The 25,290-nt window shown below is 41.7% G+C and overlaps 1 protein-coding gene across 1 annotated transcript in view; it reads right to left on the minus strand.

Moving 5' to 3' along the window:
* LOC310785515 (NLR family CARD domain-containing protein 3-like) overlaps positions 1-25,022 on the minus strand; it is a 35,183-nt gene extending 10,161 nt beyond the window's left edge. Inside the window, exons 1-4 of the mRNA XM_083646609.1 lie at positions 24,951-25,022; positions 21,531-21,590; positions 21,102-21,189; positions 460-576 (exon numbers count right to left, since the gene is read on the minus strand). Coding sequence (XP_083502735.1) covers positions 460-576; positions 21,102-21,175 — 191 coding nt within the window. The 5' untranslated portion in view covers positions 21,176-21,189; positions 21,531-21,590; positions 24,951-25,022. The remainder of the gene's footprint in view (positions 1-459; positions 577-21,101; positions 21,190-21,530; positions 21,591-24,950) is intronic.
* Positions 25,023-25,290: the final 268 nt, after the last annotated feature.

Below are 25,290 nucleotides of genomic sequence, written 5' to 3' on the forward strand. Positions count from 1 at the left end.
GGAGAAAACATGATGTATTACAGTACATACATACACACACACACACACACACACACACACACACGCACACACGCACGCGCGCACACACACACACACACACACACACACACAAAGCTGTGATGATAATATGTGATGTTTTGAGAGAAGAAACTTAAGGTCCATTTATGTTCCATTTTCATACAAACATAAATGCGTCCGTTTCAAACGGTGTAACCGTCACTGCCCGCATACTTTCATGCGTCTTTCACGTTGGTATTATGTGAATAATTAATCCACTAGTGGGCAGTAGAGAGTCAAATGTGTGAGTGTGTGTGGTGCTCAGTTTCACAGAAGGCTTCACCTGTATGCAAATCCGTATTTAACTTTAGCAGAATTGGGCCTTAAATCAACAGAGTATCCTGACTTCTTTCCTCTGTTCAGTAGAATCAAATAATAAACTCATCTGTTTTCAGTTCTTACTTTTGCTCAGTAGACTGCTGTCCATCTTTGAACTCAATAGGATGACCCATAGACCGGTCACTCTTTATGGACACACAGCTGGGTACAGGGGAGTCTGCTCTCTCCTGCTGGATCCTGCTAAGGAAGATAAAACAGGCTGGTGGCAGTAAACATGTTAGAGAAGCAGGTTTTGAATATGAATAATTCTTTCTCCAACCTGTGCAACTACCACCACTTAGACCTTGGCTTGAGCAAAGATCTCAACCCCCAGACTGTTCTGGTAACTGCTCAGTGACCAACAGCAGAAGACTGTGGTTGTACCAAGCAGCTCTGGTATCTGTAACTGTATGGATGTGAGGCAGAGCAATGCTGCAAAAGAACATGTATGCAAAGTAAAAAACCCTTCTTGGTAAATACAGTCATTGTTAAAAATAAGAATATAATCGGGGGGAGGAGTCGTGAGGTGCATCAGAGGATAGAGGATTCCGGGGATCCTTGGGTCCAGGCGTCCATGAAAGGGCCGGTACCGGTACCCCAGCCCGGAGGCCCATCCAACTAAATTTGAAGGCTGCCTGCCAACTTCACTTTTGATAATTTTGTTTTCATAATGTGTAACTGTATTTGTATGCAACTTTCTTCATTTAAAGCTTTTCCTCTCACATGACCGAGTTGACCCACTTGACTGCGTCATGTGACTGCTTCATGCATGTATTTAAAGATGGTGTCTTCCTATGTCACACTGTCTGAGCAAGGGCACGTTACCTGTTGGTGTAAAATAAATACACTCAACTGGAGCCTTGCAGTGTGCAAGCTTTATTCCAGTAAACAACCAGTTCCTGCCTCGAGCTCTGCACCTGCCCTATTCAGGCTTGGATGTGCGTGTCTCGCCTTTTTTCCATGTGTTCACCTATATGACACGGCACTCCTGGGACTCCACTGCAACCTGGACCACGTGATACTGCGTAAGATTCCCTACGCCTTTTTCTACGCTATTTTTACGCTACATTTTAACTTTTATCATGACTGACTTGTTGTCGAACACTTTTGAATTCACGGAGCAGGATTATTCCCGCATTATGTTCAAAGACTCTCTCTTCAACGACACTACGGTGAGCTCTACTAACAACGGGTCTATCAAAACCCTATATAAGCTCAAAGATAAGGAGGTATGTCAATACTTACAGGCAGTAACTTTAAGTGACTACCTGAGAGCCAAGAGAAACCCCCGGGGACTACGGCTTGCTAAAAGCCCGATCATTGGGAGTGATAACGAAGAGTACATCAAACGTTGGTGTGAGCAGTGTTGGGAAGTAACGAGTTACTAGTTACTCGTTACTGTAATAATATTACTTTTTCCAAGTAACGAGTAGTGTAACAAATTACTATAGAATATAAGTAATAGTATTACCGTTACTTCAAGATAAAACAACTCGTTAGTCGTTACATCTTTTGTTGAGTGAGTCTATTCTGTGATGCCGCTGCGCTGCAAAACGACACGCAGTCGGCATTCACTGTCACAAGCAGCATGGCTTTTAACGCTCCCAAAACAAGGTGACGTCACCGCAGAGCACATTCAGAGCACCCTCTCTGCCCTGCTGAGCCGAGGAGGAAAATCCGTGGCTGGATATATTCCCATGACTTTGTTTCTGTAGGGAAGAAAGGTGACACGAACATCAAAGTCAAATGTAAACGGTGTCCAGGACAGGTAGGCTACTAACACTCTTTCCACTGTGAAAAACACGAGCTCAAACTTCCTAACGTTAACATTACGAGACGAGAGGACAGCACAACAGAAACCGTAAAACTGTTAAAATACAGAGATAACGTCAAAACTCACAAGCTGGTGGACATCAAACATTGTTGTAATTATTGTCAGGTTAATGTTAATGTTGCAGAGCTAACGTTATTTGTGACACAAACTTGTTAAGCAAAGATGTAGCCTATACGTATTGAGTTTGCATTGGCAGTGCATACTGCATTTCTATAAAACAGAAGCTGTTTAAAAGATTGCATCTTGTCAGTCATCACTTTGAGCCAGGTGTGCTCTTCATCAAGCATCTCTGTAGGAAGCTGTGCTCTGGCAAAGCGATTAGTTTAAATGGAACGGCACATAATAGACCTAGTTCACACATTCGCACCGCAAAGTCTGCATTTTTATGAGAAAAACGCCATGGGCCTTTTTCACAACGGCCATTTGTGTCTAGAAGACAGAGTACACAGGTGCAACCAACTAACTAATTAGGGCTCCAGCACTGGACCACCTAAATGGACTGGAAGTTGGAAGCCCTAATTAACATCTTGGTGCACCTGTGTTACCTCCTGCCTTTTAGACACAAAATCGCTGCAGTGAAAAAGGCCCATTGCCATTTGTGTGGAATGTAACGGAAAAGTAATATAACGAGTATGTAACGAATTACTTTTGGCATGGAGTAATAAGTAAAGTAATAATATTACTTTTGAAAATAGTAACGAGTAATATGTAATATATTACTTTTTTAGTAATCAGTGCCCAACACTGGGTGTGAGATACTAAATAAGTGCTCATTCGACCTCATGGCACTAACTATTCAGGAGATATCCTCCCAACTGGCGAAAACAAAAGAGGTTAATCTACTCCAACAACAACTCAAAGACGAAATTACCCGGCTGTTAAACGAATGCGAGCAGAAACAAACTGAGCTGCAAAAAGAGATAACTTTATCTAAAAAGATAAAGCCATCAGAGCACAGAAACCGTGCTTACTAAAGTCATAAATGATATCAGAATGAACACAGACTCAGGCAAAAATTCAATTCTAGTGCTACTGGATCTTAGCGCTGCATTTGACACTGTTGACCACTCAATTTTATTGGACAGACTGGAAAACTGGGTTGGGCTATCGTGTACGGTCCCTGGTTCAAGTCCTATCTTCAAGACAGGAAGTACTTCGTCTCCATTGGCAATTACACATCTGACCTAACTAGGATGACTTGTGGGGTGCCTCAAGGATCCATTATGGGCCCCGTTCTCTTCAACCTTTATATGCTCTCTCTAGGCCTAATTATGCAAAAAAACAAAGTAGCCTATCATAACTATGCAGACGACACTCAGTTGTATATAACTCTTTCCTCAGCTGACTATGCCCCCATAGAATCATTGTGCCAGTGCATTGATCAAATAAATAACTGGATGTGCCAGAATTTCCTACAGCTAAACAAAGACAAAACAGAGGTGATCGTCTTTGGCCCCAAAGAACAAAGGCTTAAAATCACTGTACGCTTTGAGTCTCTATCCCTGAAGCCTAAGGATAAAGTCAAAAATCTTGGAGTTATTATTGATTCCGATCTCAACTTTAACTCCCACATTAAGTCAATTAGAAAATCAGCTTTTTATCATCTTAAAAATATAGCAAGAATTAGGGGATACATGTCCAGACAGGATCTAGAAAAACTAATTCACACCTTCATTTATAGTAGGTTAGACTATTGCAATAGCCTTTTTTCTGGTCTCTCCAAAAAAGAACTTAGGCAACTTCAACTCATTCAGAATGCTGCTGCTAGAGTTCTAACGAAGACTAAGAAAGCTGATCATATCACTCCAGTTCTTAAGTCCTTACACTGGTTGCCAGTGTGTCATAGAATAGATTTTAAAATACTGTTATTAGTCTATAAATCACTTAATGGCCTAGGCCCAAAATACATAGCTGAATTGCTCCCACGCTACGAACCGTCTAGAACTCTTAGGTCAACAGGGTCCAGCTTATTAACTGTCCCTAGGATCAAATCAAATCATGGGAAGGCTGCATTTACCCACTATGCTTCTGCTAGCTGGAACAAATTGCCTGAAGACCTCAGATCTGCCCCAACCTTACTTACTTTTAAAAATAGACTAAAGACTTTTATGTTTACCGTCGCTTTTAACTGCTGACAGCTACTACGCAAACCCAATGAGTCCTCTATTAATTTTTAGCTCTTTCTGCAACTGCTGCGCCTGTTGCTTAATGCACTTTTTATACTCTTTTTTTTAAGTTTTGTTGTGATGCTTTTAACACGTTCACTGCCAATGACGTATTAATACGTCAAAAATAATCCAACGGTTGACTGCCAATGACGTATTAATACGTCAAAAAAATGAATTTTTTTTTTTGACCGTGGGATGTGCATCTAACCCTTTTACATCTCTTATATAGTTATTGGAGCCACCGAACGTTTACAACCCATTCCACCGAGCCACTAAGTGGCGACAGTGCTCTCCTGACTAGAGGAAGGCAAGCACTTCACAGCAAAAATGTAATAGTGTCCACTGTCCATCCAGCAGCCATTCTCATGAAAATGGATGGGGGAAAACGCTTTCGTTTTCGCGCTGATTGCTGGCGATGCGGGATTGCAAATTTGCATAATAGATTACAGGTGGAACACACTTTGAAACACGCAGCATAAATATGACCAGAATCGCATCAAAGCTCTCAACCAAAACTCCACGAAACGAGCGAGTCCACCCAGACTTCCTCAAACAGCGGCCGCGCAAACAGGCAGCAGCCAGGCAGCAGCAACTTCGTTGTGACACGCCCGCTGGAGAGCCAGGGAGGCAGGAGGAGAACACACACGGAGGGAGGAGTTGGAAGCAGAGGGGGGTTTCCTGCTGTTATGGAGGAAATTACTGTTCAAAACTATTGTTTAGATGTCTGACTCTTACTGATGCCAAAAATGAATGGTTAAAGTGACTGTTCTATCGAATTTCACAAAAAGCCGTTTATCTCTGAATAATTTTTCTGACGCTGAAACCATGCTGTATTCAACTGCTAATGCTTACATAACTACTAACTCTACAAACTAACTCTTTTAGACAGAGAAAGCACACATTCTATTAGTTCTTTTGAGATATTGTGTGTTCACAAAATCTTAGCAGAAAAGAATCCTCGGGTCTTGAAAGATGAGCCAGAATCCTCAAAAAACCCCTCTGGCAGAAGCTAACTACAGTAAAAAAAAAAACGTCTGGCAGTGAATGTGTTAAATGTCCATTTTATTATCTTCTTTTCTTTTCTTTTCCTGTCAACCATTTTATGTGAAGCACTTTGAATTGCCTCTGTGTATGAAATGTGCTATACAAATAAACTTGACTTGACTTGACTAAAAAGATTTGACCGTGACACAAAAGACTATGAACAAGGTACAGTTTATCAGTGGAAACAGAACCTTCAATCCACACAGAGAGACCCAGGACAGAGACAACGCTGGAGAAGAAGAGAGCCCAGACGCTACAGTCCATCTGCATCCACTTCCTCACGCGACATGGAGTCTGGATCCAACACCTCTCGACATGATCTTTTTTAGACCGCGAGCCCCCTCGACCTCCCTTTGGAGCCCAACGAGGAGGAAAAAAAAACGGAGGGGCCGCAGTGTTCCACGGAGGGAGGATATAAACGTCATTAACCTGTCAAGTAAGCCTATTTTGAACACTTGCATCTCTGCTCTTAACACATTCACTGCCAGACGTTTTTTTTTTTACTGTAGTTAGCTTCTGCCAGAGGGTTTTTTTGAGGATTCTGGCTCATCTTTCAAGACCCGAGGATTCTTTTCTGCTAAGATTTTGTGAACACACAATATCTCAAAAGAACTAATAGAATGTGTGCTTTCTCTGTCTAAAAGAGTTAGTTTGTAGAGTTAGTAGTTATGTAAGCATTAGCAGTTGAATACAGCATGGTTTCAGCGTCAGAAAAATTATTCAGAGATAAACGGCTTTTTGTGAAATTCGATAGAACAGTCACTTTAACCATTCATTTTTGGCATCAGTAAGAGTCAGACATCTAAACAATAGTTTTGAACAGTAATTTCCTCCATAACAGCAGGAAACCCCCCTCTGCTTCCAACTCCTCCCTCCGTGTGTGTTCTCCTCCTGCCTCCCTGGCTCTCCAGCGGGCGTGTCACAACGAAGTTGCTGCTGCCTGGCTGCTGCCTGTTTGCGCGGCCGCTGTTTGAGGAAGTCTGGGTGGACTCGCTCGTTTCGTGGAGTTTTGGTTGAGAGCTTTGATGCGATTCTGGTCATATTTATGCTGCGTGTTTCAAAGTGTGCATCCAATCTATTCTTGGAACCCCCCACCGTTGCCACCGCTGTGCATCAGCGCGAAAGTGAAAGCGTTTTCGCCATCAATTTTACAGTATGAGAACGGCTTCCTCGCGCTTTTCCCTCCAGTTTTGGGTCGCCTCTTTCTACTGTGGAGAGACATGTCGACACTCAGTGGGTCGGTAAAATAGATTATACACATTCAATACCTCCAATTCTGGTGTAGGAGACGTAAAAGGGTTAGATCAACGTCCCACCATCAAAAAAAAAATCGATTCTGAAAACGTGTTAACACGTCCTTGGCAGTGAACGTGTTAACAAAGGGCTCTCATTTTGTCCTACTACCCATTGTCAGGACTTTAATGTTTTTGTTGACTTACAGATTTTTTTTGACACCTACGTCTAAAAGAGTTTTTTAAAGATAACCAGAGCTCTCATCTTGTTTCCAACATGGCCGCCCCTCCAGGGACTCACGGCGCTGCTGTTTCCAGAGACACAGAGAACGAGAGAAACGAGAACATTCCCGCAGTCAACACATCCAGACTGATTACACCTTTCAGAGGTAAATCCACATTCATTCATCCTAAACATAGGAGTGCATCTGTGGACACTTACTGCAGATTTGTGGAAAAAAGACAGCTATCTTGCTAGGTAAAAAGAGACAGTACAAAATCACACACAACCTAACTCTGAATTCACTGAACTGGACAACATTAAAAAAGACAAATCAATTGTCATTCAAAGTGCTGACATCCTCAACAGAGACGCGTACACCCAGGAAATCACCAAACAACTTCAAAATGAAACTTTTTACAAAAAACTTCCTGGTAACCCTCTCACAGCATTTAACACATTGAGTGCCAGCCATTTTTTCATCCTGTAGGTAAGTTGTGCCAGGTTTTTTTTTGAGGATTCTGGCTCATTTTACAAGAGCCGAGGATTATTTTCTGTTAAGAATTCATGAACACCAATCATCTAAAAATAACTAATAGAATGTGTGCTTTCTCTGTCTAAAAGAGTTAGTTTGCAGAGTTAGTAGTTATGTAGATATTAGCCGTTGAGTACAGCATGGTTTCAGCGTCTGGAAATTTATTCAGAGATAAATGGCTTTTTGTGAAATCGATAGAACAGTCACTTTAACCATTCATTTTTGGCATCAGTAAGACCGTCAGACATTCTAAACAATAGTTTTGAACAGTAATTTCCTCCATAACAACAGGAAACACCCCTCTCATTCAAACTCCTCCCTCCGTGTGTCTTCTCCTCCTTCCTCCTGGCTCTACAGCGGGCGTGTCAGAAGCGCGTTGCTGCTGCCTGCCTGCCTGCCTGCGTGCCTGCCTGCCTGCTTGCCTGCGTGCGGACGCTCCTTGTGCGAGTCAAGATGGGCCGGGGAATGCGTGGGCGATGGGCAGATGTTGATTCTGGCCTTTCTGAGGTGTTTCAAAGTGTGTTTCACCTATAATCTATTTTGCAAATCGCTCTCCGCTCTCTGTGTGCTGCTGCCTGCGCGCGGCCGCTCTCGGGCAAGACAAGCTTGGAATGGATTACTGTAAAATCGCCTCGCCATTTCCTTGAATGGCTTTCTCCCGCGGCAGTTTTTTCTTTGATTTCGCTCGTCTGGGGGAGCACTGTCAACACTTAGTGGGTCGGTAAAATAGATTATACACATTCTCTTGCTCCAATAGTGATCTCGAAGATGTAAAAGTTGTTGATTGATGTCCCACCGTCAAAAAAAAAAAATGTTTATGTAAGACGAGAAATCTCGGCTCTGGCACTCAAGCGTTGGATTATGTAAGACGAGATACCTCGGCTATGGCACTTAACGTGTTAAAACCAAGGTACATGCATGTCTCGATGACCTTCTGGATAGAGAGGAGATCACTGAAAAAGAACATTCTTTCATGCTGATCAACTCACCAGTTACCCCGTTTTCTACACCCTCCCCAAAATACACAAAATCTATACTGACACCCCACCAGGCCGACCTATTGTAGCTGCAATAGGCTCCCTCACGGAGAACATTTCAGCTTTTGTCGACCATTTTCTCCAGTCCTGTGTTACCTCTCTCCCCTCCTACACCAAAGATTCCATGGATTTTATAAAAACTATACAGGCTGTTCCACCTAGTCACGACCATCTTAGGCTTGTCACCATGGACATTGAGGCGCTATATACAAACATTCCTGTAGAGGGGGTGCTCAGAGCAGCAGAACACCTCCTCAATTTGTCAGAGCAAAGCTCCAACACACCCGATCCACCTAGCACAGTGTGCATACTGGAACTCATGGATATGGTGTTGTCTAACAATTTTTTTATGTTCCAAAATGACTTTTTTCTGCAGGTATCTGGAGTCAGCATGGGCTCAAAGATGTCCCCCAGCTTTGCTTCGCTTTACGTTGGACTCATTGAACAGGAGATGATTCTCAACCCTGACAAGAACCCGTTCCTACAATATATCTCCACCTATAAAAGATACATTGATGACATTTTTTTCATATGGACCTCTACAGAGGATAAACTCAAGGATTTTCATAATTTCATGAACACTCAGAACTCACATCTAGAATTCACCATGGCTCATGACCCCTCCCAAATGAATTTTTTAGATATACTCATCATCAATAATGGCAACCTCAGCACCAGTTTATACAGAAAACCTACTGATAGGAACTCACTACTGCATGGACAATCATATCACCCCATACCTCTCAAAAAAGGCATCCCGCTTTCACAATTCAACAGAATACGCCACATTTGTAGTTGTGGTTAGGACTATAACTCTAAGTTTAGAAAATCAATGCAACTAGAAGGTAAAAGTATTAGGAAAGGTTTATTTACAAAAACAAAGTCTCACACAGACACTGTGGTTCACCCCCCTCTCCTGCTCCTGGGGAATGACCCCCTCTTCCTGTTAGTCACTTCCTTTTATAGACTTCTTCTGAAGTCCCACAACAAAGAGTAGCTTTATGCACTTAGCGCCCCCCTACGGCTAGGAGGGGTATTACAACAACATCTAAATTCTCTCTACATAGTTCAGACTGTGACTTCAACAAATACAGTACAGACCTACAAAATAGATTCCTCACCAGAGGTTACAAAAAGGAGTGGGTGAAACAAGCTTCAGACCGGTTTGCTCAGCGCCCACAAGCTGAATGCCTACATCACACCAAACCCATCGCCAGAGAAAACAGGATTACATGTGCGTTTCAGTACTCACCTCTGGCTAAAGACATGTCTGCTGTAATTAATAAACATTGGCATATTATTTCCACAGACCCAGCTCTCAGGGGACATTTGGACCACCCATCTCGGATCGTCTACAAACGACCCCCCAATCTCCGGAACATGTTGGTGAGGGCTGACTGCCCACCCAACCCTCCTCCCACTCCACTCACGTTGCTGCCGCCTGTTGAACCAGGGAATTACATGTGTGGTAACTGCCAACAATGCAACTTCACTCGAAAAACCAACAAATTCTATCACCCACACACAGGCAAAACCTTTAATATTAAGGGGATTATTTCATGCAAAACCAGTAATGTGATCTACATGCTAAAATGCCCCTGTGGCCTGATGTACATAGGTAAAACCTCTAGACCTCTGAAGAACAGAATCTCAGAGCATAGAAGCAATATCAGAAACCATGATCCCAAGAGCCCTGTTGCTAACCACTTCAATCATATGCACCATTCTGTTGCCTCTCTCAGCTACACTGAGAGCATGTGCAACTCCCACGGAGGGGGGGTGACATTAACAATCTTCTTCTAAGACGCAAGCTCTTCTGGATTTACACTCTGGACACTCTGGCGCCCACGGGCCTCAATGAGGAGATGGACATTCGTCCTTTCCTATAACTGAACTTTTTTGTGTGTCGCATTTGGAAGATCTCTCTTGTTCTCTCTTTGTAACTTTAAGTACTCGTGGTCCTGTTTTTTGCTATTTTTACACAGATTTTAAGACATATAGAGGCGCCTCTCTAGCGTACCCACACCTTATGACGGCCCACTAGCCTGATGGTGGTGTTGGGCCACACTATTGAGCTTTTTTCCTCCTATTACTGTATGTACATATATTCACACATACATTATATATCTCCTTCACATATGCAGATTTCCCCCTCAGGAATTAATACCACTTTGGAACTAATTTAAATTAGCAGCACAATGCATATGTGAGTGGTCCTGCTTTATCTGCTACTTATATATTACCTGTACTTTTCTATTTTTGTATACTGTCCTTCTGGGCAGCTTTAGTATATGCCCAGGCCCACTTTATGTGGGAGATGTGTTTTTCTCTGTGGTCACAGACTTGGCTCTGTCCACATAAAAGTTGGGAGTATAGCCAATTTACCACTAACTGTGCTAACTTCACTTTTGATAATTTTGTTTTCATAATGTGTAACTGTATTTGTATGCAACTTTCTTCATTTAAAGCTTTTCCTGTCACATGACCGAGTTGACCCACTTGACTGCGTCATGTGACTGCTTCATGCATGTATTTAAAGATGGCGTCTTCCTATGTCACACTGTCTGAGGAAGGGCAGGGTGCTGCTGAAACCTTACCTGTCGGTGTAAAATAAATACACTCAACTGGAGCCTTGCAGTGTGCAAGCTTTATTCTTTCCTCTACAGTACCAGTTCCTGCCTCGAGCTCTGCACCTGCCCTATTCAGGCTTGGATGTGCGTGTCTCGCCTTTTTTTCAAGGCTGCCTGATAAATAATCTAGTTGTCTGAATGCTCTTCTTTAAAACATAATACAGACATCCTTGCAGGAGGAGAGGATAAACTAAATCAAGAGAGTATCATGACTTCTTTCCTCTGTTCAGTAGAATCAAATAATAACAAAATCATCTGTTTTCAGTTCTTCCCTCTGCTCACTAGACTGCTGTCCATCTTTGAACACAGGAGGATGATCCATAGACCAGTCAGTCTTCCTGGACACACAGCTGGGCTCAGGGAAGTCTGATCTCTCCTGCTGGATCCTGATAGAAATAGGATTGACAAACTAACTAGAGCCAATCAGGATTTGGACCAGGTCAGTTAAAATTCCAGAAGCAGATAGAATAATGTTAATATCTTGGTCATCAGCGGGACACCCCCCCCCACACACTTAAATGCTTTGCTACTTTTAAAGTCGAGCTGAAATGAAAAAATGACAATCACAGCTGTCAATCTTCATGGCTAGAAGGAAATTCCAAGAATGCTTGCAACATGGCTAAATGTGCAAACTTTGCCATAAATGTTAATATAACAAATAAACATGTACAAAAAAACTAAGGGTTCATTTAATGTAGATTCAAAGGATATGTAATTGGCTCATTAACTTACATTCCACATTCCATCACTATTATACTATGTTGAGGGTGGATTGGAGGCGGGAGAGAAGAATGGTGTGATTGATGGTGTCGAAGGCTGCGGTGAGGTCCTATTGTATTCCTTTATCTTAAATAAATATCCCAAAGAACAATTGGGATATTTTTAAGGAAAATGACCTGGGAAAGGAGACAGAACAATGGCTACATCAGGTCAGGTTCTTTGATTGCCTTGTCTGTTTCACTATATGTGAATTTGTATTCCTCTTGCCTTTAGTGTTGTCATTCAATTCATGTTTTTGTGGTTGTCCTCCAACCAAATGGGGTGATGCCCCTAGAGGCCCCCAAAAATCGTGCATACAATCTCACCTGGCACACCTGTGGTGAATCCATATAATTACCCTGTTTGTTTCATTTTATCATTACACCCTGAAGAAGGCAGAAGCCGATACGCGTTGGTGTATTTTAATTGTTAGCCCATCCAAATAAAGGCTTTTTATATTCAAAACCTCCTTGAGTGCCTGGACCTGGATCATTCATGCTCTAAGTTTTCCTCTTCTTTTGAAACTCTGGATATTTATTGACACGATTTTTGCCAAGCTGGATGCGCTACGGGGGTTTAGGGTTAAAATCGCTAAACCGGAAGTCAAACTGTGGGAGATTGTTGCTCACTTCACTGAGATCAACGGGCTACAGTATGTTGTGTCTGTGTCAGCAACGTAACCGGGGGCTAGGATGATTACACCGGAAGAAGCACCCATATTTCACGTAAGGCATCATGGCATCTAGAAATAAGGTGGATATGCTTTTATTCAGCAGTGTAACTACCATATATGCAGGGAACGCGACTGCATCGGGGCCCGGCGTGCTTGGGGCCCGGTCGCCCAGCTCGTGTGTGGCCGAGCGTCGGCCGGGCCCCTGCTGTATATTGCAGCGCGTGCACCGGGTCCCGCCCAGCTTTTTAAAAAATAAATATATATAGTAATCCAATTTCACCGGCCCAGCGCTGCACTGGGTCGGCCTATTTTTATAGAGGGGTTCTCCCCCTACTGGCAAGTGATTATAGCATGGTGTGAGAGATGGACCTCCCCTCTGCTCTGCTCAAAGTGGCCTGTTCCATCTCAAACACCGCGGAAGTTCAAACAATGTCCTTGCACGTCAATATCTACAGGTAAAATGGACATAAAACAAAGGTCTTAACGTTAGTCTAACGCGCCTTTATATTTATAAAGCCTTTATGTTGATGGCATCACAAAGGTCTTAACGTTAGTCTAATGCGCCTTTATATTTATAAAGCCTTTATGTTGATGGCATCACAAAGGTCTTAAGGTTAGTCTAACGCACCTTTATATTTATAAAGCCTTTATGTTGATGGCATCACAAAGGAGAGACTTTATTTTTCATTGGACATGGACTGCATCATTGAGAACAACGCACTGATGTGACTATGGAGGGTGGATCGTGCCTAAATCAAATACAATACACACATTGAAATACTATGCACACATTGAAATACAATACACATATTGAAAATACAATACACATCTGAAGAATACAATACATGTGTAACAATAAATACAATACCAAAATGCTTAAATACAATACACCTTATTCGATTGACGTCACTCACGTACGGGCACACCCACCGCCGCCATATAGTCGACATAGCGCTGCAGCTTTAAGTGACAACCTATGTGAGAGCAGCGTTTATAGGAAGCTATATATAGTGTATATATACATATGTATAACATACTGTATGTTCTTCTTCTTCCTCGTGTCCGACTTTATCGCCATTGACTATATCGTATCCTTCCAATGGTTGGCACATGCGAGCGCGGCAATGTTCGGCTCGGCCAGATCAACTCCAGTGCATTGTGGAGCAGAGCTGCAACTCATGAGATGTTCCATGGTTTGGGGGTCGCCACACACACATGCATCCAAGCTTGTCACTCTCCATTTCTTCATGGACACTTTGCAGCGTCCCTCCCCAACCCGCAGGCAATTTAGGGTTTTCCAGATAACCCAAGGTTGGTCATGGCCGGTAGCCGCCGTTAGCGTTACCTGTATCGTTCCAATTGTGTTCGGATGGTGACCTGCGTTAGGCATGGCTGTAGTAATGACAGCAATTAAGTCCCCGTGGTTTGTTTCTATCTCTATCGTCCACAGACGTGAAGGGAGCGAGACGGAGGATACGTCAGCAGCACAGGAGATGTGTGGATAGTTAGGAGAGACAGGTGAAACTTTCTGACAGCTCCTCACAGCAAAGTCTGTTCACCTCGTTTTTTCTTTTGTTTATTATATTATTACAGGCATCGGCAGCATACAAACAACAACTGTGGGGTTTTTATTGCTGTCATCACTATCGCTATTTTGTAATGGAACAGAAACGACAATAAGGCTGTTACTATAGTGCAGCTGCAGGACGGTATGTCAACAATATGGCGCCGTCCGGGGTTAGCGAATAAGGTCTATACACATATTGAAAATACAATACACATCTTGAAAATACAACTGTATTGTATTTTCGATATGTGTATTGTATTTTCAATATGTGTATTGTATTTCGATATGTGTATTGTATTTCAGCCTTGAAAAAATTTGGGCGTTTTTTTTTTTCTTTTGCAGTTTGAAGACAGATTTTAACAACATACAAACAAAACAAAAGCTCAGACACAGCTGGAAAACAAAGCAAAGCATACTATTGATTGACAATTATAATATGGTGCTACCACCCATATAAGGGTGCTTACATGCTTATAATCAATCAATCAATCAATCAATCAATCTTTATTAGCAGACACAAGGTCCAATAAAAAACACACAGTAAAAAAACAACAACAACAACACAACATCAAACAATTACACAATTAACATCAGCACATCAAAAAATACTACAATAAGAGCCTGTACCAATGAGCCCAAGTGCTGGACTGATACTTAATTGCACTAAGACTGGGCTGAGTCAGAAGCAAGATTATGATATTCTGAGAAACATTCAGACGACAAATAAATGTATAGGTCAGGTTTCTCAGTAGGGCATGAAAGGTATTGACCCCTACATCACAAAACATTTCACTGGCACTACAACACCTTGGCCTCCCAAGCAGTATTCTCATACAGTCATTGTAGGCCACCTCCAGTTTCTGAATGCTAGCCTGCTTAAACTTGACCCACAAGGGGGCAGTATAAAGCGATGTACAATAGGCTTTGAACAGGGTTATCTTAATCTCTGCAGAGCAGAAATAAAACTTATTTCTCAGCATATTTGCTTGTGCATACAACATACATCGCTGTCTATACATGTCATCGTCATCACTCATATGATCATTAATGATGTGGCCCAGATATTTAGTACTGCTACACACATCCAGCACATGTCCTGACAGATAAAAGGATGGGAAGGAGAGATCCCTATCATCTCTTGTCCTGAAGATCATAATGACACTCTTTTTAGCATTGTACTTTACATCAAACTGTACACCATAGTCAGAACAAATATTTAGCAGCTGTTGGAAACCCGCACTGCTTGGCGACAGTATGGCCAGGTCGTCAGCATACATAAAGTGATTAATGACAGTGTTACCAAGCACACATCCAGTTCTACAGCTACTGAGCTGCACAGAAAGGTCATTCATATAAAAATTAAAGAGCACAGGAGAAAGAAGCCCTCCCTGACGGACACCATTCCCAACGCCAAAAGGAGCAGAGACCACGTTGCCCCACTTGATCTGCATAGTCTGGTTTGCATACCAGTATGCCAGGATTCTAATCAAATTGCAAGGCACTCCCCTCTCCCTCAGCTTAATAAACAATTTCTGGTGGTTTACATGGTCAAATGCCTTAGAAGCATCAATGAAACTCACTAGGACCGAGGAGTTTTTACCTTTATACATGTCAATAACTTCTTTCAGTCCATAGATGCAAAGGTCAGTACCATGCTTGGCTTTAAACCCAAACTGATTATCAACAGTGCCTAAATATGGATTTAAACGAGATAGTAAAATTTTCTCTAAAACTTTGGAGAGTACACTAGCAAGTGCAATTGGTCGGTAATTGTCCAGGCTACCCACCTTGCCTGTCTTATCCTTGATGACTTGCACCAAGGTAACAGACAACATGGAGTTTGGCAGCAGCCCATGTGACATGAGGCCTGTAAAACATATGGCGAGCAGAACAGACACCCTAGGGCTTGTATACTTTAAATGCTCTGCAGTGATATTATCTGGACCGGCTGCTTTATGATTAGCCAGCTGAGTATAAAAGCATATGGGTTCCCATACAAGGGGCCAAGACAAACCAGCTGAGCAAGTCACCCACCGCCCCTAACCTCATCAAGGTAGGCCAGAAACGGGTCCCAAATATGTCACTCCTACAGTATACCCTAATGTAATCTCAATAGCAGCACCAGTCTCCTTCAAGGAAACAAGATCAATAGAAATCATTAGGCTACAGACCGCTTTATAGATCCACACTGTTACAGCAGGCAACATCAAACTTAATTTCAGTTTAATTCAATCACACAAATTACACCACGCACCCCCATATAGATAAGATTTTGTTCCAGGGTCCCCCATCTGATAAGAGTTTTGCTTTTAGATGTTTTATCACAGACATTATATGAAACCCATGACCAAAATAGTCATACATTCTGTGATTGTGTTACTTATGGATGGAAGTATAGTGAACATAGATTAATCCCCCCTTTTTGCTGGGGACCCCACTTTGAAAACCACTAGCTTAGGCTACAACTGTTGCAAGAAGGTGAATTTTCACACATTTTCAATGCAGATTGAGGACAAATAAGATGGATTGTCATCTGGTGCATTTTAACGTTAGGCGCACCCAGGAGAAAGAGAGTTGAAGTGGGAATAATTTCTGGCTGAGCAATGTAATGCACCTCAAAATAAAGTAAGATATTTAGGCTACAGTTAGTCTGTCAGTAAAAGGTTTGATGGATTAACAAATCAATCAAAAACACTTCACTACGTCCAACATAGGCTACAAGTTTCGTTTCATTCCATTGAATTTGGCAGCGCGGAACGAAACATGGAACGAAACGCGGAACGAAACATGCAAATTTCATGTTTCGTTCAGCGTTTCGTTCCATGTTTCGTTCCACGCTGCCAAATTCAATTAAAAAATGTGCGAGTTTAACATCGCCAAATGGCGGGCTATTCAGCATAAAACAATATAATACGAAAAAGTAGCACTGCTTGGTGGACGCCGAATTTAGTAGAAGACCCGGATAACTCGAACTTAATTGACTTACTTGAATATCCATGCTGTCTGTAGCCGGTGCGAGTGCAGCCGATGAGGTTAAATTATCCCAGTGTTTGCTTCTGAGCCTCTGTGAGCCTCCGTGTACCACGCTGCCCTCTCTAAACTCAGCGTAATACAATGCAACGACTGTCTGGCTTGTGAGCTAACTTACTGCTTGATAATATAAAACATAGGAAAAGAGAAAGGGGGAAATATAGGTGCTACTGTCTGTAAATCTATCTATTAGCCTGTCAGGTCTTCATTTCCTCCATTTCCAATGGAGCGGATTCAACAAGATTTTCAGACGTAGGCCTATTCAGCATTGGACAATACAGAATGTCAATCTTAGCAATCTATCCAACAACAACCAATTAGGTTTCACCTGGTTTCACCAGGCTAAGGGCGTGTTCCGCTCCAGCTCAATCTGATTGGTTGGAAAACACATCACTCTCATGTGTTCTCTGTGAATTGCAAGTGTTTTTCAACCAATCATATTTTTCTAAATATAATAATAAAAGATAAATTACCAAATAAATAAACGCCCACAGGGCGAATGTTTTTTTAACTACCGGTACCTACTCCAGGCTGGGACCAGGGCCAGAGTGACTCGTCTGCATGGAGCTCTCCTTTCCATCAGTCCCTTACAGGTCACTGTTGTTGAAGCATTTTAAGAATATAATGAATGAAAAAATGAGCGTCTGCACATAAGAAAGAACACATTTGATTGATATTTTATTATAAAAAAAATATGAAAAATGAAAAATGAAAAATAAAAATAAATATTTTTTTTTAATATAAAATCCCCAATCTAATAGAGGACCATCCTCCTATGCCTCACTGGAAAAACCTCCTCTGATATATACATACTGTGTGTATATATATATATATATATATATATATATATATATATATAGCTATCTATCTATCTATCTATCTATTATTATTATTATTATTATTATTATTATTATTATTATTATTATTATTATTATTATCATCATTATTATTTTAAGCTAAGTAAAATGAAGTGGCTTGTCTTAAGCACATGGCACACCAATCAAACATTCTCCAACAAACACCAACAAACACCAACAGACGATTGTCTGTGAATGTTGGCAGATGTTGGAGATTGTTTGAAAGCATGGCACACCGACCAAACATATTCAGCACAACAGTTGTTCTAATTTCAGCGAAATGGTGGCGGTAATGCAACAATAAATATGCCAACTGCCGTAAAACACCAAAGAAGAAGAAGCTGACCAAATAATCGTGCATTCCTTTATAACTGGGGACTGGTAATCTTACGACTTCAAAGGTCATGAGCTGGGCGGTGACGTCATCAGAGCTGGTATTTCCCATTCCAAACTTGTAGGAGCTTCAGCAGCCCCAACCTAAAAAAATCCAAGATGGCTGCGCCGCGCAACAACAGTAGTAGTAATCGTAGTAATGTTGTTTAGCACTTCTGTTTTGTTTGTGTCTCATTAAATCAGCTGTACACACAACACTGCCTAACTTCTATCTGTGTGGACATGAGGCTGCAGTGTTTATATGCGCAAAATGCAGCGAAATGCCATGTTGTCAATTGTTATTGCTAACAATGGCTAGCCTGGCTAGCGACTGGATCTGACCAATGAATAGTGAACTTCCCAGCTCAAGTTTTCTGCAAATGGAACGCTAACAAAACGGATGTGATGTCATTTAGCCTCCACATCCCAGTTATTTTGCGATAAAGGAACGTACAATAACTTACGTGTTTACTTCGACCTAGACTGCTGATGCTGACAATAGTGCTGCACGATTTGGGGGAAAGGTGCGATTAGCGATTATGGTGGACAATATTGCGATTTGCGATTGTGATTGCGATATAATAAACAAGAGATCTAGGGATGTGCCGGCATGAGTTTTTGACGGTATGATAACCTTGGACAAAAATACCACGGTTTCACGTATCACAGACTAAAATACATGAAATATGTTACAATTTAAAATATATTCAAACTAAATAAATAAAACAATTGAAATAAAATTATCTTTACAAAAAAAATCAAACATTTTGAGACATTTGCCTGTCCCAAACATGTAAAAAAGAAACACCAGAAAAATAGAAACTGCACTGTGTTACACATAGAAGATGACTCAGGCTGGCAAAGTTAGTTACATGTCTGTCGAGTAATACAATGATACACCCCGTTTATTTATTTTGTAGCGACAGATGGCCTTAAACGCCACACTCACGTGACGCTTCTTGAGAGAGTGGTGAGGTAACGTGCATCTTTCTGCAGACTTTATCGAGGGACCATGAAGGCGTCATGTGACAGGCAACGCTAGTTGAAGCCTGGAGATGCTGCTGATGGCAGCTGCAACAGTGTTTTCTCTGCTATCAACCTTGTTAATCTCGCTATATTCTTCATCACAGCGGGTCATTACCCACTGTGCACTTAATCGTGCACTAGTTCTGCATAAGCACCTGCAGCTCTCTCCTTATTTTACTGACGTCCTCACTAATCACACGGCTGTTTACATGTGTTTCTGAACGGCTAGCTAGCTATTAGCATAGCTCGCTGTTAGCGATCATGGATGTTCTCTCTCTCCCTCTCAGTAAGATGTTATGTTTGTGAACCTTGCTGCGCATAACATTACTTATTTGCGGGAGTGCATGGGTCTCCCGCTAGTGTTGATGCCCAGTGTGATGGCACATGGCAGAGAAACGTGTTTGCTGCGTCACGTGTAACATTAGTTTAGAGGAGGCTCTGACCAAACTGACCAGACAACACCGAACACCGAACAAGCACGGATTGAACATGTTGAATCCGGGTGAACATCACCGAACATCGCCGAACACACGTGTGTTCGTGTTCGTTCGTGTTTGTTGGAGAATGTTGGATTGGTGTGCCATGGGCTTTAGACCTGCCGGGCCATCATGAGGGCCAGTTCTGACCCCCAGGCCATATAATAAAGGATTCTTTTTTAATAATAGGTTATTTTCAGAACAGCTAGATAACATCAAACTCATCAGTTATAAATGCTTACCTTGGCTCAGCAGAGGGCTGTCCATCTTTGAAGTTGAAAGGTGGATGCATAGACCAGTCACTCTTCATAGACACACAGCTGGGTACAGGGAAGTCTGCTCTCTGCTGCTGGATCCTGATAGAAGTAGGAATGACAAAAGAAGAGCAGTTTGAACTTCAAGAAAATCTGCATTTGGACCAGAATGTCACCAGTTCAAATTCCATAACCAGATCAGTGATCTGTGAGGAGAGTGAATGAGTAACGTTCTCTGCTGTTGCTACAAAACGTTCTCTACACAAAAAAGGATACAAAAAAAGAGCAGTGTTATGAATTATTGTTAAAATATTGATCATCTTCAGAGGGAATGTGTTCATTAAAATGCTTTGTTACTTTAAACATTATCTATAGTGACATTTTGTTGACTTTGTTTCAGAAGAAGGTTGCCTTTTAAAATAAGTGGATCCATAGACTGGATTTCTAACTGGTCTTCTTACTTATTTTCAGGAGAGCTAGATAACAAACTCATCTGTTTTAAATGCTTACCTTGGCTCAGCAGAGTGCTGTCCATCTTTGAAGTTAAGAGGTGGACCCATAGACTGGTCACTCTTCATGGACACACAGCTGGGCTCAGGGGAGTCTGCTCTCTGCTGCTGGATCCTGATAGAAACATTAGAATACAGTCAATATATCTGTGTCTTTATGAACACAATAATGCTAACATACTGAAATAACAATAACTTACATATTTTCAGAAGGATGTTTATCTTTAAAGTATGGAGGATAAACCATAGACTGGTCACTCTTCATAGACACACAGCTGGGTACAGGGGAGTCTGCTCTCTGCTGCTGGGTCCTGATAGAAACATTAGAACACAGTGATGATAACTGCTGAGCTGTAATGATGTCACTGCTGAGGTGTAATGATGTCACTGCTGAGCTGTAATGATGTCACTGCTGAGCTGTGATGTCACTGCTGAGCTGTGATGATGTCACTACTGAGCTGTGAGATGAGAACAGTAATGAACAGTTAGAGATCCTATCTTACCTCTTAGCTTTGGTCCGGCTGTCATGTTCTCCAAACAGAGAGAGACCCTCCTCTCTCTCCTCACACTGACTCATAGAGGAGCCAACACCTTGACACAAACACATCAACATGCTGTTAGCTGGACTCAGTCATGACTACAAGCTTTTCTTACAGGATAGATCACTTCTGCTGTGGGGAGGGATCACTCCTGACTGTAAAATGACTGACCTTTCTGCTCTGGCTTTAAAATGTCTTAAAGGAACAAACCAACATTTTGGGAGATTTGTCTATTTCTCTTTTTCCCGATAGTAAGACAGATAAGATAGATGCCTTTCCCAAAATGTTGCTTTAAAACATTTTAATTTTTACTCTTTAATTTTACAGATACTGTAGTCACCCTGTTTATGATTTGCACTTTTGTTTTTCTTCAGAAATAAAAATGTGTTTTACCTTGGAAGATGTTCCCCTGTTGAATTCAAAGCATCCAGATTAAGTCACAGAGACTGTCAGCTGTAGAGACAGAGACACATAGAGAATATGCTGTTTATTCTCCTTTGTCAGTTCTCAAAAACAGTTCATACGTCAATATTCCTAATTCAAGATAGAAGAAAAGTGTATTACAGAAGCACCATAACTTCCCAAAATCTTTAAAAAATCTCTCTTAACTTTAAGTTACCCGCTAGGTCTTGTCTCATGCAGACTGTCACACATTTTATTTCTGTTGACAAAATGTACTATTTGAAGAAGGAATACGTTACAAAATACATTTGAGGGCATGTATTCAGTATTCTGTAGTGGCATACATTTTAAAAGTAACCCTCCCAACATTGCCCACGGCTCTTTCTTTCTTTTTTTGTCTTGGGAGCGGACGTTAACCATTTTTTAAGAGTTGTGTTCCAGACGTAGATGTATTTATCTACGGCTGGCTACTGTGAGACTGAGGCAGAGTACCACAAGTTCTACTTTGTGTCCACTAGATGGAGACATTCATCACATCATCTACAGTGAACTAAACAGCAGACCAATAGTAGCCTACCTCTCTGCAACATTACAGATGTAATGCATGGATGAGCCATTTATAGAGTATGGCTTGTATTTACAGTTCAACGACAGAGTGAGAATGAGAGTGTGGATCTAAAATCTGTCTGATGTCACAGTCTGCAATATCAAAAAGGTTTCTGACTGAGGTGCAACATGTGACAGGAAGTTAACTCTTCCATTTTACTAACAAGAGATGTTACTGTCCTGTGATTACATTGTTTTACTTTGCACTTTATTTAGTCATTTATTGTATTTGAACATATTGCTTCATGGTGTTGGTTGTAATAATAACATCCTTGCTAACTCATGTCTTATAAGCTAGTTGAAAACAGGACACCAGTGAAACCTGGTTAAGTAAGTAAATATATTACATTAAAATATAGTTTCCACAATATTGTTGATGAAGCATCTTTAATGTTGAACTTGTGTTTTTGAGAAATAGTAAAGACATCATCTAAACCTAAATAGGGCATGTGCAGAGCAAGAGGTAAAAACTGTAAAGAAAAAGAAAGTTTGCACACTGCAGGGCTCCAAAGTAGAGTGTTTTATTCAGACCGGTGGTAACGTTTCGGTCAGCACCCTGCCCTTGCTCAGACAAAATTACATTAGACAGACGCCATCTTAAGCACCCACATGATGCAGTCACATGACACAGCAAGTGGGTCAGCTCGCTCATGTGACAGGAAAGGTTTAGAATTGAAAAATTGTATATAAATACAAATACTGTACATAGTGAAACCAAAATAACCATCACAAGTGAAGTTAACACTGTTAATGGTAACAAAGCCATACTTACAAAATCATGTGGACAGAGCTAAGTCTGTAACCACAAAAACACACATCCCCACATAAAGTGGGCCTGTATGCAATACTGCCCAGAATGACAGTAGTGCAGTAATAGAAATATACAGAGCAATAAACATATAGCAGATAAACACCACTCACAAATGCATTGAGCTGCTAATTTAAGTGAGTTCCAAAGTTCCTGAGGAAGATATCTGCATATGTGAAAGGAAATATATATATATATATATATATATATATATGTCAATATGTGTACATACAATAATAGGAGGAAAACACTCAATAATAGTGTAGCCTAACACCACCGTCAGGTTAGTGGGCCGTCATAAAGTATGGGGACGCTAGAGAAGCGCCTCTATCACAACAGAGAACAGGATCACATGTGCCTTTCAGTACTGACCACTGGCTAAAGAGATGTCTGTTGTGATGAACAAACACTGGCATTATCTCCACAGACCTCCACAGCTCTCAGGGGACACTTGGACCATCCACCTTGGATCGTCTACAAACGACCCCCCAACCTCTCAGGAACATGCTGGTGAGGGCTGACTGCCCACCCAACCCCTCACCTACACTCACGTTCCTCCCACCTGTTGAACCAGGGAACTACAAGTGTGGTAACTGCCAACAGTGCAACTTCACTAGAAATACCAATACATTATATCACCCACACACAGGCAAAGCCCACACCATCAAGGGCATAATTTCATGTCAAACCAGTCATGTGATAGATAAAACCTCTAGGCCTCTGAAGAACACAATTTCAGAACATAGAAGCAATATCAGAAACCATGATCCCAAGAGCCCTGTGGTTAACCACTTCCAGCTCAGTGGCCTTGTGGTTTGAGTGTCCGCCCTGAGACTGGGAGGTTGTGAGTTCGATCCCCGGCCGAGTCAAACCAAAGACTATGAAAATGGGACCCATGTGCCTCCCTGCTTGGCACTCAGCATCAAAGGGTTGGAATTGGGGGGTTAGATCACTAAATGATTCCCGAGTGCGGCGCTACTGCCGCTCACCGCTCCCCCAGGGGATGGGTCAAATGCGGAGAACAAATTTCGCACACTCAGGTGTGTGACAATCGTTGGGACTTTACCTTTACCTTTCAATCATATGCACCATACTGTTGCCTCTCTCAGCTGCTGGGGATGAGCCGTACCATAGTGTAATTCCCCTTTACGCCATTGGTCAACAAAATGAAGAAAAAAGCATTGCAGCCTGCAGGGAAGGTGGAGTTTCATCTCCACCTTGCCCACATCCTGTGCTGCCTTTACAACACATGCAAAGTGGAGGATTAAACATGCTGTCTATCATTTGGAGGGAGGTCAGTGCAGTAAGAATAATGACATGAACTATAGCATTTGTATAGCATACACAATACACTTGAGACTGTGTGTTGTAGGAGCATTCTGCATTGGCTTCAAGAGGAATCACAACCGTTTCTGCAGCATTTCTGCTCGCAGTGGCTGGGAACATAAATGCGTTTTTTTTACGTGATTTCTATAAAACGCTTCAAAAGGCATAACAGTGACTAATGTTTGTGATGATTATCCTGCTGAACCAAAATGTGCACTCCTATAAACTTTTGTTAACAGACAGACCTTATTTGATGTATTTAAGTGAAATCCCCATTCTAAAACCCCATAGACTTTTCCACTGACACACCAAAATGGCAGCGATTACTGATTAAGCCTATGAAACATATCATCCCTGCGGTGCTCTATTCTCCTCTGAGAGAGAGCCTGGAGGTGACGCACGGTTAGTGTCAAGTGTAAACTGAGGGAAACCCTCTTTATTATTTTTTACTGTGGTCAGTTGTAAGTTTTAAAAGTATAAGTGCACAGATTTATCTTGATAATGTGCCCAAGTCACAGGTACGCCTGCCCACGCAGTTGATACAGGCCGCACGTGGTTATGGGTCGAATTTGTCCTTGTTAGTCTAAAAATAAGATAATGATATCTAAGTGCTAACAGTCTCACTAAAGAGTCAGTAGAGTAAAATTGTCGGTAAACTGCTGTTACAATACCTTTAGCTGGAGAGGATAATCTGCGCCACACCAAACAAGAGACAGAGAGAGAGAGAGAGAGAATAATCTGCGCCACACTGAACAAGGAAACGATGAACCCTGGGGGTAGAGAGAGAGAGAGAGACAGAGGAGAGATAGAGAGAGAGAGAGAGAGAGAGAGAGAGAGAGAGAGAGAGAGAGAGAGAGAGACACAGACTGTTTGAATCAGGATGCATCTGTTCTGTCAGCTGGTCTGCTGTCAGTTTGAAATGTGACTGAGAGGGATTGCTAACATTTCATTGCTTTGAGTAAACATTACATACATTAGGGTGACTTCAGGTATTATGGGACACTTTTTGAC

The sequence above is a fragment of the Poromitra crassiceps genome, assembly GCF_964638095.1.
Source record: "Poromitra crassiceps genome assembly, chromosome: 11".
Classification (NCBI taxonomy): domain Eukaryota; kingdom Metazoa; phylum Chordata; class Actinopteri; order Beryciformes; family Melamphaidae; genus Poromitra; species Poromitra crassiceps.